At 44.7% G+C, this 15,041-nt stretch overlaps 1 protein-coding gene across 6 annotated transcripts in view; it reads left to right on the top strand.

The window, feature by feature from the left end:
* The window catches only part of LOC149353471 (uncharacterized), a 106,219-nt gene extending 91,954 nt beyond the window's left edge, over positions 1–14,265 (top strand). For 2 of the 6 annotated variants that reach the window (XM_089582580.1, XM_089582582.1), the window contains 2 exons: positions 1,178–1,250; positions 10,206–13,860. In XM_089582580.1, coding sequence (XP_089438706.1) covers positions 1,178–1,250; positions 10,206–10,339 — 207 coding nt within the window. In that variant the 3' untranslated portion in view covers positions 10,340–13,860. Of the gene's footprint in view, positions 1–1,177; positions 1,251–10,205 lie in introns of all 6 variants that reach the window. The other 4 variants (XM_089582585.1, XM_089582584.1, XM_089582581.1 and 1 more) reach the window with 3 other exon arrangements.
* Positions 14,266–15,041: the final 776 nt, after the last annotated feature.

Raw genomic sequence — 15,041 nt, 5'->3', positions numbered from 1 at the left:
TGCGGTTCTCTAATCTGCACATTGCATTTAACTCTTCAGACCTGATATGAGCATTTTTTCCTTGGTGCACTTTAGTACAGTGTTCACTTTTTCTGTGTCTTTGAGTTCACCTGCACTTGTATTTAAAGTTCACAACTATGTAATGGTTTTCCACAATACATTCAGTGGAGGTTTTATCCATAATATGCTGGTAATTGTAATCTGTGAGCTCTGTAAGTGTGATATTGTGATTTCCTTGCGGTGAAGTGAACTAGATGGTGTCAGGGGCAAAAGTTTGCAAACCAAATGAGCACCTGCCAAATTTTATTGCTGCATCACCTGGTGGCCTGGCATTCTGCTGTTAAGACTGTGCATGGCACCCATTTCCTCAACATTCAGTGTTTTCCATCGTGCACTGGCATTCCCAGAGTTTGCAAACTACAGTGGCTTTTTACTAGCGAAAGAAAAAGAAATGTTTTTATCCGAAAGCAAGAGCCGTTCTGAAAATTTTAGAAGAGCTGTGAATGTTTTGTTGCATGCGAGCTTGTTGATGATTGCTCTAATAGTTTATGCTTCGCCTCTTGCTAGAAACCTATAGAGGGGGAGAATGTTAAGCAGATGCTATCAGATGAATATTCCGGGAAGCACGAAATAGATGCACTAGCTGATGATGCAGGAGTTCAAATTTGTTGATGTTTGTGTGGCCCACAAACGTTTGTTGATAACTTGTTGATAAGAAGGCATGACATGCGAATGACCGCATTAGATTCGGGGGGATATCCTCAGATATCTGGATCAGACATCCATGGGACATAGTTGTGGTTACACGTGCACCTCCGTCGGACGTCTGTGGGAGATCTGTTGGAGATGGCGGATCTTCCACGGATATCCGTATATCTGAACAGTGGTTGATTGGGATAGTATTCAGTCGCTTCCAAATACTATTCAGAAATTCCCGAATATCAATTTCTTGAATCAAATATGAACCGAATAACAAATATGTTCGATTTGTATTTGGCATTTCGAATATTCACACACCTATAGTAAGGTGTGAACTTGCAGTATCATGAAATGCCATCTTTTCCTTCATCCACAACCCATTCTCTCCTTATTGCCACTTTTGCAGACCCTGGAAACTATGCTAAGTGTTGTTGCTTCAGTCGCCTTTATTTTTTCTCTTTCTTTTTTGCACATACAGGACTGTGCTGGTGTCATCCTGTTCTGCGCAGAGAAGGGAACACAACATGGCCTAGATGCTGTTCAATGCTTGGGTGAGTACTGTGGCAGATCAGAATGCTGGGGCTTGTACTGAGGGGCTAGCCAGACTGTTTTGGATGCAAATAATAGAATCAGTATGTTGCAGGTGCAAAAAGAACGAAATTTTTTCACAAAGGCTGCATTCTATAATCTTTTGAGAGTGGATGCGTAGCGAGCCAAATCTTTAGCTATCGCGCACGACTGCCACCTTCTGGCAGACACAGCGAAAGAATGATAAAAGAAAAAGCTTCTACAAAGTTACAGCATATGGCAGAACCATTATTACAAATACAAATGTCTGAATCAAGAATTGCAAGCGTAGGGATGCTTGCACACAGAGAAGCCTACACCCTTTTTTGTAAGTTGAGCGTGTGGCTCTAGCGCCGAGCGACCACAACCCCCTGAAAGCAGGGGTTGGCGCATCTGCAAACTTGAACTGACACACCCAGTGGAGAAATGGTAACACAAGCGTCTAGAAATATACTACACATGATGGCACCACCCCAGCACGTTAGCTTTTTGTTCTGACCATGGGCGTCCGGAGGGGGGGGCAAGGGGGGGCGGTTGCACCCCCCTGGAAAATCACTCACTCGAACCGTGAGTGATGGCCGCACACCAGGGGCGGTGGTGCGCTCAGTCAAAAGGGTAAAAGCAGCCCCGCATGGTCACATCTGCGAAATGCCGCGTCCGGGCGTGCGTCGTTCCGCCATTTTCAAATCACGCCATCGTTAGCTCTACTGAAGGGCGACCTGTTCCAGACATACAGCGGCACCGGCGAGCATGTGTTTCGAGCCGCCTTGAGATGGGTGTCTGTTTCTTTGATCTCTAGAGAGATAGCGACACGGAGGCAGACAGTGCACGGGGCATCTTGTTTTCGCCTATGTCGTTACGCCGGTCACCGATGAATTCTTAAGGAGGGAAGGACAAATCAGCCGTGTCCACCCCCGCTTTGTCGGGCTGCTCAGGGGCAAGCGGGCGATGAGTTGGCGCCGCCGCCGCTCGCTGTCTCCTCCGATCCACGTGTAGCGCAGTTCGGTAGAAGCGCCGCTTTCAGAATCTCCGGCAAAGGGGATTAGCTGCTTTTGTTCACGGCGACGCAGTCTCCCGAGGCGCCCCCACACCAGCGTTCTTTGCGTCTTCTGTGAAAACCAGCGCCTTTGGTCAACGCAGCCCGATGGCGCCTGCCTGGCTCGCCTGTCACCTCTGGCTGGGCCTCAAATCACAACAGCGCCCATGTACTGTGCGTGTCAGTGCATGGTAAAGAGACCCAGGTGGTCGACATTACCCGGAACTCTGTACTACTCCATCCCTCATAGCCTGAGTCGTTTTGGGGCTCTGAACCCCATAAAAACACAAAAACAAATTTTCCGACCGGAGTGGCGAGTGTCCCTTCCCCTCGGAAGTTGCGCGGCGTTCCTTTCACCCCCAAAGTGCGCATTCGGGGATACTGCGGCAAGTAAGCCCTCGCACGTGTGCGCGCCTCTGTGTTTGTGCTTGGGTGTTTTTAGTGGCCGGTTGTCAGCGAAGCTGAGAACAACCAAGACAGCGGACGAGAAAACGACGAGCGGCGAGCAGTGTGTGTGGGGTTGCTCGACTGTGCGGATGCGCAAGCAAGATGGAGCGAGGTGTATGAAGCTGCGAGCGTGCATTTATCTTGTAAATAAGTTTTCGTTGTATATATAGTCATCTTTTGTTTTCAACGTACGCGTTCAACAGTTTTTCCAATCAATGTGTATGATGAGTGTGCACCGAGAGCGTGTAATGAAGCACAGAAGTGAATTTATCACACGTGTAATTACGCAATTCGCCCAGAAAAATCCAAGGCGCCTACAGTTGCTGTTCAAGGAAGACTGACTGAGTGACTGTAGTTGCGTGTTTGCGAACATATTGTGCTGTGTGCTGGTCATCAATCCGGGTGAGTCGAGAACCCGTATGCAGGAAGACTGAGCGCTCTTCTCCACGAAGTGATATAGCATCTTTTTGCATTTTTTATTAATTTTAGTTGTTTCTTTGTTGATAAACTCCAATGTACCTCTCCTAGCCGCGCTTTAATTTGCTGTTTGTAATTTTTCTTTCATGTGTGCATTTTGTTTAATTTTTATTTATATATAAATAAATAAATTTACTCCGCAAATAGCGCCTTTTTGCTACGAACATCCCCCCCCCCCCCCCCCGGGGCACCAACGGGGCCCCCCCCTGCAAAAGATTCTGCGGACGCCCTTGGTTCTGACGCACATTTTTGAATGCAGAGTAGTGAAAATTACACTGGTACGTCAGTGAAAGGGTTAATGACTGGGCACACTGATGGCAGTGCTTGAGAAGTTTTACCACTGGGTAGCAGTATGAAATTATCAGTTGCGAAGAACATGCTAGGTGACAGGGGTGCTTGTTCCTTCATTCATGTGACCACGTATGATCCACATGTCAGTGTTCGTGGAGTAATTGTAGCTCTGCATGTGTTATTGTTCCTGTTTCACACAGCAGTGACCACATAGCAGCATATCCTCGAGTATTCACCACAGCACAGTGCATTTAATGCATTGATGGAGAAAACATGGACCTTTATTTTCAGCAGTGCTTAAACGATGGCAGTGAATGGTGACACTAACAAACTGCATATTTCAACAGCCCCAGAGCACAGTTCGTAAAATGAAACTGGTGCACCTAGCAGACTCATTTTTGTTGTGGAGAAAAGAAGCCCGTTTTCTTAACAGCTGAAGACTGTACACTTTGATTACCGTCATAGTTATTGACCTGTAAGACTTAACATTATGCCATTTGGCTTCTGGGGATCGAACTGCACTGAGCCGTGCTGCATGCCAAGAATGTCAATTAATGGTTCCCTTTCAGTTAAGCATATGGCATGGTGGCACAATGGCTTTTTTGTCGGCTGCTCCTGAACGCAGTACCATGGAATTGAACCCCGACCGCAGTAGCCGCATTTCGATGGAGGCAGAAATACAAAAACACCCGTGTGCTGTGCTTTGTCAGTGCGTGGTGAATGTCGGGTGGTTGAAATTAATCCGGAGCCCTCCACTGCACCATTCCTCACAGGCTGTGTGCAGCTTTGGAGCATTAAAACCACATCGAAACAGGAAACCACCACCACCACCTGACAAGCGATGATGCGATGCTTAGCTCTCAGAGTGCAGTGAGATATATGTAAAAGCAGGCTCTGTTATGTGATGCACTTGCCGAGTATTTGAAAAAAAATCTGTATGTGCTATATGAGTATTTTGATTTTTGTAATAAAGCAGTGGAATGGTGAAGGTAGTGATTTTGATTAATTGGGTCTACTTTGAGCAAACTGATTCGCACTTCCTGTGAACAAAGGCTATATTATCAGACTCCGCCTGATGTACGACTTCTGCATTACTTGTGTGCTGCACATAAGGATTGAAGTATGACAAGGAAAGGCCTCCTGTTGTTATTGTAGGTGCTTCAAGCCTCACACGTAGTTGTCTTCCTTTTGTGAGTTGCGTGTGAACACTCTTTGTACAGTAAAATGCCCAAAGACAAACATAACTATTGGCACTTAAGTTTATGTGCTCTGCTATAGAGTCATCATATTTTCATAGTGCATCGTGACAAAAGCACAAGTGGAAAAGAGGAAGGAAGGAAACAGACACGGTGCTGCTACAGTTAAACCTCGATATAATGAAGTCAGTAAAATCCGCGCCTTACTTTTTTACATTAAAATGTCGCTACTGCGAAATTCATCTTCCATCATGTAAAGAACTCTTAAAAATGTATTGCAGCTCACTCGCAGGAAACACTTTAATTTGCATTTAAATCGGTCTTCTACTATACTTGTGTGCGTTCTTCGCTGTCGATATTGGCGTTACATGTCGTTTGTGTGCCCATAGAGATTTCACAGCATTTTACTTGTGTTGCAAGCTCGCGAATCACCTCACCATATCTATTAAGTTGAGTGCCTGGTGTGCGATGCACCTGTAATAAGTTATGGTTTAGCGGTCATCATCGTCCTTCTCAACATTGCCGACATGACAGCATGTTGCATGGTCGCCTCGTGGGCAGAGAAACAGAGGAGGGAAGGCTGCCAGCGGCTAACGAGGCTGGCTCCTCTCCACTCTTTCTCCACGTCAGTGAGAGTGAGAGGTGTCTGTCAGTTAGCACCTCATGAAATAAAATTTGGGCCAATCCGCACCTCATGGCTTGCTGCATTATAACCGCAAGCACACACAGTCTGAGTAGGAAGCGGGGTGTCGGGCGTGAAGCATATGACTGGCTTTACTGCTGACTTGTGTACCGATGGCCCTGGCTCTTCCGGTCTTTTTACAGAGCTGATAAACGTGATAAGCACTGCGCGCTGCCTCTGAGCGCAGGTAGCACTCTGCATTTGACACTGATTTTAGGCAAGATTAAAGATAGCGATAGTTGCAGCTGGCCTGGCTGGCTGCGCTGACACTTGTGCCTTCTAGTGGATTCGCTTGGCATTATGTTCACCAAGCTCACCCATGCTACCCGGATTGGCACTGCAGTCGGTGCGCTTGCCACTATATCATCATTATTGCACTTCCATGTGCCTATGTGGTCTTCTACATCTGTCAGCTGGGCGGCGTCTTCTTTCATGCAAGTGCCACTGTGCACGCTTTGGTGTGCGCTCAGCTCAGCCACTCGAGCTCGAGGTAAAATTTTTGGGGCGTTAAATTTGAGGAAGCGGTGAAATTTCGTTGCGTTAAAAATGTGGAAAATTTAGTTTGTATTGAAGATAGAAATTTATGGTGTTCTATGGACACAAAGTTGTAAACACTGTGTTACATAGAGGATTTTTTTACACTAAAGGTCATTACAGCGAGGTTTAACTGTAGTATGTTATTAGTATGTTACTAGTGTACCGTTAGTATGCTATTAGTATTGCTATCTCTCTCTTGTGCCTTCCCCTTATGCTTTTCCCTTGGTGCACGATATAAATATGACGACATCATTCCTATGGCTCCTAGTGTTCTGTGTTTCTTTGAAAATTTGCACAGTTAACCTTTTTTCATAGAACTGTGTGTTAGGAGCCATCAGTGGGAATGAGGGAATGATAGGAACGTGATTAATTTTGTCTGAATTCTCGTGTAACGAGTCTACGTACAAGCACAAAGTTCTCCGGATGCCTTGGCCCGTTTGCTGCCTCCATCCGTGCGAGCAAGTGAGCATGTCCAGCATGGTGGCTGTGGTGATGACACATTCGCACCAGCCTACAAGAGCCACTGTACTGCATGGCCCCCTTTGTAGCAAATATTAAAAGTAGTGGCGAAAACCATCTTTAATTTCAAGTCACACCAAGCATCAGCTCTGGGAGGTTCTTCTTGTGGCAGCATCTGGTCCTCCTGGAAAGAAAGTGAGCAGCAGGCAGGTGTCAGAATTTTGTAGAGCTGGCTCCCGCTCGTCGGCTCGGTCTCCACAGCAGGTGCTGAATGATGCATCAGTGCCTCATCAGAGAGATAATTAAGTTTCTGTGGGGCCTGAGTCTCCATTGCAGTAGCCACACTTGGTTTTAGTGAAAGCATGTTTCAAAAACTCACATATTTATTTTATGTACGTTATGTTCCTATGGAATTCCATGAATTCTGTATTCTGACTTTTCGGAATTCAAAATTTTCCACTGCAAATGGTTGGGGGCCCTAACCGTACCAGCTATCCCAGGTGTCTGTTCTGTTGCTTAACCGAGAAGTTTTATACTGCCAGAAGATTTGCTTTACAAACGTAAATGAAAAATACTGTGCAGATGTTAGAAAAACAACTGAGTATGTTAATAAAAATGGTGTGATAGCTTGGCGGAAGGGAAAATTTACTTGACTGCAGGTAGACCGCAGTGGCATGTCTGCCTTGTGTTGATAACTGCCTATCGTGAACCATTGTAGGCTTTTGTGACATAGTGTGCATGTCAAACCTTTGTTGTGTTCTATTCAGGGCAGTATGCCCTAAATTTGTCCCATCATATGCTGAATTCCAATGGCAGATCGAGACCGCTCCGTCGGATCGCGTACGGAGCGCGTCGGAGCGCGTAGATTTGCCACCTCCCAGTTTGCGATTGGAATGCCAGTGATCCCTCGGGAGCGCGACGCCAGCGCCGCAGCGGCGACCGCGGAAACTAGGCGCGCCGCCGGAGCGGACGCCCTGCTAGCTTTGTGTTCGAGTGCGACAGGAGTTGCGCGAGGCGCGATCTCCGCGTTGACAGACGCCGTCTCGGCGAAACAAAAAGGAGGTAGTACGAAGGCCGTAATGTAAAACCAAAACCAAAGCGTATGTACAGGATGGTCCACTCTCCGTGAACACGCGAGTATGCGGCCGCGGTCTTCGGAGAGCCGGTGAGCCTGTCCCTACCGTTCACGAAAGAAGTGGCGGACGACGCGCAGGCAATTTGCTCGCTGCTCGATTTTCCAGCCTTGCGACTGCGAGACGCAAGCCGCTGAACCAATCAGCGAGACAGTCGAGCTTTCGGCAACGACGCCGCCCGCGGACACGCCGAGCGACGAACTGCGCTGCCCCCCGGCCAACGTTTCTCCCTGGCTGCCGTAGTCGTCGCTAAGCCTAACTGTTTTTCATCGATGCCGCAGCTGAGGGCGCTTCAGAATTGGCCAGCGCTGTAATAAAGGTGCTACTCGCGTCACCGTTTTACTGTGCTCCTCGTCTCATAATAAAATAAAGACATGATCGATTTCTGCGACGCCTCCAACAGCGGAGCTAGCAGACAGCAGGCCAGCCGCACTGGGCATCAGGAAGAAATTTGCTTGTATCGCAGTTATCACTTCTACCAGCAACTCGGTATTGGCCAACGATCCTCAAAAATGATTCATTTGTTACATTCCTCTACTCCAGGGCTTGTTATGAACGCGAACAAAGGATATTAGCGCATTTTTCTGACGCCGGCGGCAGGCATATACAGGCCGGCAGCTTCACACTCGCTGTCCGTTTCAGACGAATCTTCACTGCTGGACTCTGAGCTTTCGGTGCCCGAGTCGGAACTGTCACTTCCATGAAGCAAAATTAGTGCCGCACGGCTCGAAGCAATATCATTGCCGTCCACTGTTGACTGGAAAGTGCCCGTCTGTCCCGGCTCGCCCGGCTCACCACGTAGCGACGACAGGAACGAAGCGGCTGCTGCCGGTCGCGACCGGAAGCAGACGCGGCGGAAAAGAAAACGTCACGCGAGGTTCCAGTCAAATCCGCCGATTTCGGCAGATCAAGAATCGCTGCTCCACGGAGCGATCCGGGATTTACGCCTGATCCCGATCTGCCATTGGAACATACAACTCGCGTTCCCATTTCACCATTGGAATACGACTGATCCAAACCGAGCAGAAAAACTTGATCCCGATCTGCCATTGGAATTCACCAATAGGTTTAGTGGCAGGACCTGGAATGCTACCTGCAACGCATGACACGCTTCACCGTTGTGCTACTGCCTGCGTAGAAATGATGCTGCAGACTCCAGCTTATGCACCATAGTCACATTTATCATGTAGGCCTGTTCACAGCCACCTGATGTTTGGATTGTGGAGAGTGCCTGCAGAAGCTTCTTACCTAAGCTCTCTCCAGCTCTATGAGCAGGTGTTGGTCGGTGCCTCCCGCAGTCAGATATTGAATATATATAGCAGTGTTCTGCCTCATTTGGGAAAAGGTCTATAGCTAAAGGTGAAACGAGCTGTTCAGCAAGGGAATAATATCTGCGTCTTCAATGTTTGATCAGGCAGATGTGTATGACAGAAGACGTGGCCAAAAAGTAAGTTTGAAATGGTCAAGGACAGCATTTTTGGATGCGTGATCATATGCACCAGATTGACGGAACATTGGGCCTTCTCTTGTAGCACGTGGAAATGTAGTATTGCAGAACGATTGAGTGACATTTAGCACTAACTACTGCATTCAATTCACGATGCTTGTCAGCAAACATATTTTCTTAGATGTCTAGTCCTTCCAGTTTTGCCACTTATGGGTGTCAGTGCCTGTGCAGCACATTTATTGAGCTGCTCTTGATGACTACAGTTCGCATCAATTGTGCAATTCCACCGTATTCTCTTGAATTGTATATTGGTTCATTACATTGGCAGTGTGGGATGCATGAAGGCAAAAATCACTGGGCATCTGATAAGTGCCTCAGTTCTTACGGCTGGTAAACATGACACAGCCATTGCATGTTTCCTTCGAGTTTAGTGTAATAAGTGCAGTAAAGTGCAGTGTAGTAAGTTAGGTTTCACACGGTTAATATATTGTGTAAGTGCCCTGCAAGATCATCTAATTGGCAAGCCTTTTCATTCTATTTGACAGCACTTGCTTAAAGGGCAACTGAAGAGGTTTTGGAATTCGATGAGCTTAAGGGGTTTGAATGTATGAAACTTGCAGGTAAAGTGTGGGAAGTCTTTCTGTGTTAGCATTTGAAATGGTGACTTAATCTCTGTACAAAGTCGTTTCGGCATTCAATCTTCTCTGCAGTGCAGTATGCCTGGCAGAGGTGGCAACCATGACGTCATGTTCGGCGGTGCTATGTTTCCAGCGAAGGAAAGGTTGCTCAAACAAAGAAGACCATAGTTACCGAAAATGAAGCTTGTAACACGTTGTTTAGTGGTATCGGACGACGCACAGCAGCATTTGGGCGAGAGCGACAGAAATCTCAAATTTCGGCAACATTGATGTCATCACCGAGCTTCTCCACACTTCAACGCTGTGAGGAAACGTCAGAGATTTGATCGACGATTACATAACAATTTTAAATGCTAGTGCTAAACTACTTGGCATAGTTTATCTAGAAGCTTCCTACTTTTGAAGCACTTAGTACTGTCAGGTTTCACCAGCTCGTTTCAGAGGATCCCACTGCTGTCTGTCAGGAGCGTCTGCCCCCATTCATTGTATGTGTGCAAAGAATTCGTTACTTGTTTTTCTGTTATAGCAACCCATTTTCTGTTTTTTCCATACTTGTAGAAAAAGAGCCTTTAGTTTATTTTATGATTTGTCCACAGGGGGCAACGGCTACATCCATTACTACCCAACTGGCCGGCTGCTTCGAGATGCTAAGCTCTATGAGATCGGTGCTGGAACTAGTGAAATGTGTCGACTCATTATTGGGCGTACCATCAACCAGGAGTACAAGTGAGGTCTGTTTCCCCCTGTCTTGTTCACCTTGATGTCGCAAATATGTCTAGTGTGTTACGTTGAGGTAACTGAGAGCACTCTTGTAGTCTTCCACAGTCGTTACTGATGCAATTGAACAGATAGTGGAAGTATGTGTATATAGGTATCTGAGAATTTTTTTTTTTTTCACATGTTGAATTGCTTCTGTAATGCAGATTTTTAAAGCAATTTAAGCTTGTGATGGGCCACTTTTTTACAATTCATTGCTTGCCTATCGATGTGACCTGTTTGGCATGCAGTTTTAGAGAATTATTTGTGAACATACTGTAGTGTGCGCATGGTGCAAACAAGACTTCTCATTGCAGACAGAGTATGTAAGTAATGAACTTGTGCAGTCTTGTGTTTGGCCAATAATTCCAGCGTTCATTTGACATTGTGCTTTGCATATTGAGTTTCCAAGGCCATGATTACATGCAAAAAGCAAACACTGCTTTTTGTTTGGGCGCATTTTCTGTGAATGCTGTCTCAGTTTATTTTCTTTGTTTCGGTATCAGCAGTTGAGATTATATTGGGTAGGCCAGTGAAGTGCTGCATAGCATCTGTGTTGCCCTGTAGTAATGCCCTGGATTTGTTTTTCTTTTGGAAGCTGTTCGTTCAAAATTTAACAGAATTTACATTAAAGATCACTGCATTTCAAACGAAAGTACTATGCTGCCTTTTTTGTACCAGGCTGTCGCTGGCACATGTACTCTTGTCCTGTCTGCATGAATCACCCTGGTCTCATCATTGCAAACCTTACCCTGGAGCGCATCCATCATTGGGTTACACAAAAACTGGTGCCATTTTCTTGTATTCGTGGTGTCTAATGGTGGTGCAATTCCTCGTGAGTATCCAGAATATGTATGTGTTTTGCTGCCACATTTATTTTGGGATGAGCATGAACAGAAAACATTGGGCATTATGTTATGATCCATGTTTATATTTGTTCATGTATTTGAGCATCCCAGTTATGCTTGATCGTTAAGTTTTCAGTGGAGTTTGGTGTCTTGTAAAGCTGTAGTCGATCATACTTCTAGCATTCTAGTATGTGGTTCTTTAATCTACACTTTGCATTTAACTCTTCAGACGTGATATGAGCATTTTTTCCTTGGTGCATTTTAGTACAGTGTTCACTTTTTCTGTGTGTGTGATATCACCTGCACTTGCATTTAAAGTTCACAACTATGTAATGGTTTTCCACAATACATTCAGTGGAGGTTTTATCCATAATGTGCTGGTAATTGTAATCTGTGAGCTTTGTAAATGTGATATTGTGATTTCCTTGCGGTGAAGTGAACTAGATGCTGTCAGGGGCAAAAGTTTGCACACCACGTGAGCACCTGCCAAAGTTTTATTGCTGCATCACCTGATGGCCCGGCATTCTACTGTCAAGACTGCACATGGCACCCATTTCCTCAGCATTCAACGTTTTGCATTGTGCACTGGCATTCTCAGAGTTTGACATAGAAAGCCACAGTGTTTCAAACTACAATAGCTTTCTACTAGCGAAAGAAAAAGACATGTTTTTATCCGAACGCAAAAGTGGTTGTGAAAATTTTAGAAGAGCTGTGAATGTTTTGATGCATGCAAGCCTCTTGATCATTGCTATAGTAGTTTTACGCTTTGCCTCTTCCTAGAAACCTATAGAGGGGGAGAATGTTAAGCAGATGCTCTCAGATGAAAATTCCTGGAAGCGCGAAATGGATGCACCAGCTGGTGATGCAGGAGTTGAGATTTGTTGATGCTTGCGTGGCCCGCAAACTTTTGTTGATAAGAGTACAGTCTTTTAGTTGCAGTATGCAAAAATTTTCCCACCCCTTTAGCCATTGTAGCTTTTTGGTGAATGGCATGCAGTGGCGGTGAGGCTGGGATTTAGCATTGACTTTGTCAAGGCATGTATATGCAGTAGGTCGAGGGTTGTGCAACGAGTCAAAAATTCACATTCATTATCTACTTCATAAACATCCATAAGGGTTGGTTAGCATGTTAGTTTATCTTCTGCTGCTAGATGTGTAAGAAGATTGTTGCTGCTGGACAAATTCGCTCCACCCGTCATGCCTACTGGTTCTGGTACTGTTGTGTATGCCTATAACGGAAACTATGCTGAACATCAGTGTCATTTTCTGCGTGCAAATCCTAGTATGTATCATTTTTCTGAAGAATATTAAGAATATTTTATGATATAGATATTTTCCTGAGGTAATGTTCTGCTCTAGAATTTGACTGATCTGTTTTACATGCAGAGAATATTGCTACTTTGGTGTAGAGTTTTTGTTTATTCTTACTGCTCCGGGTGATCTTTGCCATGAAGTTAAGCATGCCAATTTATTATCCATGTTGAAAAGTCAAGGACACCATTTTACTGCTTACCATTTTACCACGTTAGCACTACCTGAGTTTGTGTCCGAATGCCCTAGCAGTGCTATGCTATAAGGCTAAAATGTCCTTTAGTGCACCTTCATTTTAAACTCTGTAGTTCAACTGTTTGTTGATTGAATTTTTCAATCTCCTATTGTGACCCTGTTTGCCATTTAGGTTTCGATGCTTGTTAGCACACAGCTTTCCTTTTTGTCAGTGTTCTTGTTTAGGGCAGAAGGGATACTCATTGGGCAGCCTGTGCTTGAGCTTCCTTGCAACACTTGCGACTGTTTATTTGTTTAAAAGGTTGTATTAAGTTGCTGCTGCATGTGGCAATAATGACATGTTTGAGTTTGGCTGTATTTTGTGTTGATGCATTTATTTGTTGTGAAATATATGGTTTGGTAACTGTTCAATGTGTTGTCGGCATTTATGTCAATATGTTAGCAGAAGTTGAAGAAAGCCTGTCTTTTCTATTAAAAAACAGAATGTAAGAAGTTTACAAGTTTGCCTGTTACATATGAAGAGTATGTTTCTACCTCTAAGGCGAAGCAGAGAGAATTGAACATGAACCCTGAAGTGATGAGCTTAAATGTGCTTGAGGCTTCGTGGCAAATATCAGCACTCTTGGCCAGTGAGTTGACTGGCAACCTTTATGTGAAGGTGTTGGACTGTCTCTTGTGTGCCACACAGATGCTGAGTTTGAAAGTTCAACAGTATGTCTTATTTGTAGCTTTTAGTGAAATTGAATAAAGCACCTGCAGAACCTTTTCAAATTTGTATTGCGGCTTATAGTTTGGAAGACTGCCTGTATCATGCATATGTGTTCGAGTGGCATGACAGATTGAGGGCAGAGCTTGAAAGAGTGAACACAGTCACTGCCCTAGACTATCTTTCATTTCAAAAGCTAAAGAAAATTTGGAATGCAACACATTCTGTGAAGGAGTTTTTTGCTAACAAGTGCATTTCCTATACTGGAACAACTTTGATAATTACTCGATTTTGTTCTCTTTTCTCTAAACGGAAATTTTCCTTGGAGAAACATATTTTGAATTGTGTCATGTAGTAAAGAAAATGGCAGTTGCATGTACCGTGTTTACTCTAATCTAGGCTGGCCTTGATTGTGAGCCGACACTGTAAGTTAAAGGTAAAGCTAAAAAAATTTTCGTGAACGTAAGCCAGCTGAAAAAAAAAAAAATTGAGAACGAGAAGGCCCTTCTCATTGGAGTGCATGCAAAAAGCTGGTCACGCTGCCCCCTCCAATGAAAAACATTCTTTTCATTCTCGCCAAAGTCTCACCCGGTTTGGACAAAGGCAGCACTGTCTGCTTGGTGCCATTATGTTGGTGCTTGGCCGGCAGAAAACTTCGACAATCGCTGAATGTTCACTTGCTCCTTAAGCTGGACATCATACAAATGGTAAACTTGGTCAGAATGGCAGCCAATCTCCTGTACTTCCGCTGTCTTCGGCTACAGACAGTAATGGCTACAGTGCTGCCTTCTGATGGAGGCTTGTGGTGGTGGTGCTTGCATGCAACATTTTAAGTTTGAATGAGTTTTTGTTGTGTTTTGTGGTTTATTCATAAATGCTCAAACCTAAGCCTACCGAAGAATATCGTACCTCGTATTCTTTGAAACTGTCAGCCTAGACTCAAATAAATACAGTAAACAGCTGAGAGAAATGTATTTCCTCCACACCTTTCATAATGGAGAATGATAAACAAGACTGCATCACTGCATGAATGTGAATGGCTGGTATGTTCAAAATGATAAGCACTCGAACACTGGAATTGTGATGCATGTAGATAATGAGTTACAGGGTTAGTCTTGTTATATAACAGTCAGACCAGATATAAATCAAGAAGTATTACATTGTTGAGCAAGGTAACGGAAAAGCCTGTTTGCGAAGGTACTGTGTACCTTTTGTAGCAGCACAACAGTGAGATGTTGCAGGTTTATAAAATATTTATTTCAATAAGTTACATTACAGTGACAAATAAACCTCCATACAGCTGAACGTTCCGTTGCTGTGTGTACTTAAGCTACTACTGGATAGTTTCATGGCTAATAAATAGTTTTCTTTGTTTTCTTTCAGTAGAAGCAGCATGTCGAACCTGAGGAGCATTGCTATCACACTTGCTTTTTTCTCTCAACAATGCGTTATGTATCCATGCCTTGCTATGCACTGAACGATTTGTTTGTCTCACATTTTTTACTGCTGAACAGATTGTGTCAATGAAATGTAGGTTACAGCAACTCCATTCTGAGAAAGTCTTTGTGCGGATTTGATCTGGCAACAGAGAAGTTGAATGGCATGTTTGCAGGAAA

This window comes from Amblyomma mixtum, chromosome 3 (assembly GCF_055824585.1).
Source record: "Amblyomma mixtum isolate Tamu chromosome 3, ASM5582458v1, whole genome shotgun sequence".
Lineage (NCBI taxonomy): Eukaryota > Metazoa > Arthropoda > Arachnida > Ixodida > Ixodidae > Amblyomma > Amblyomma mixtum.
This window is presented reverse-complemented; position numbering and strand designations above follow the sequence as displayed.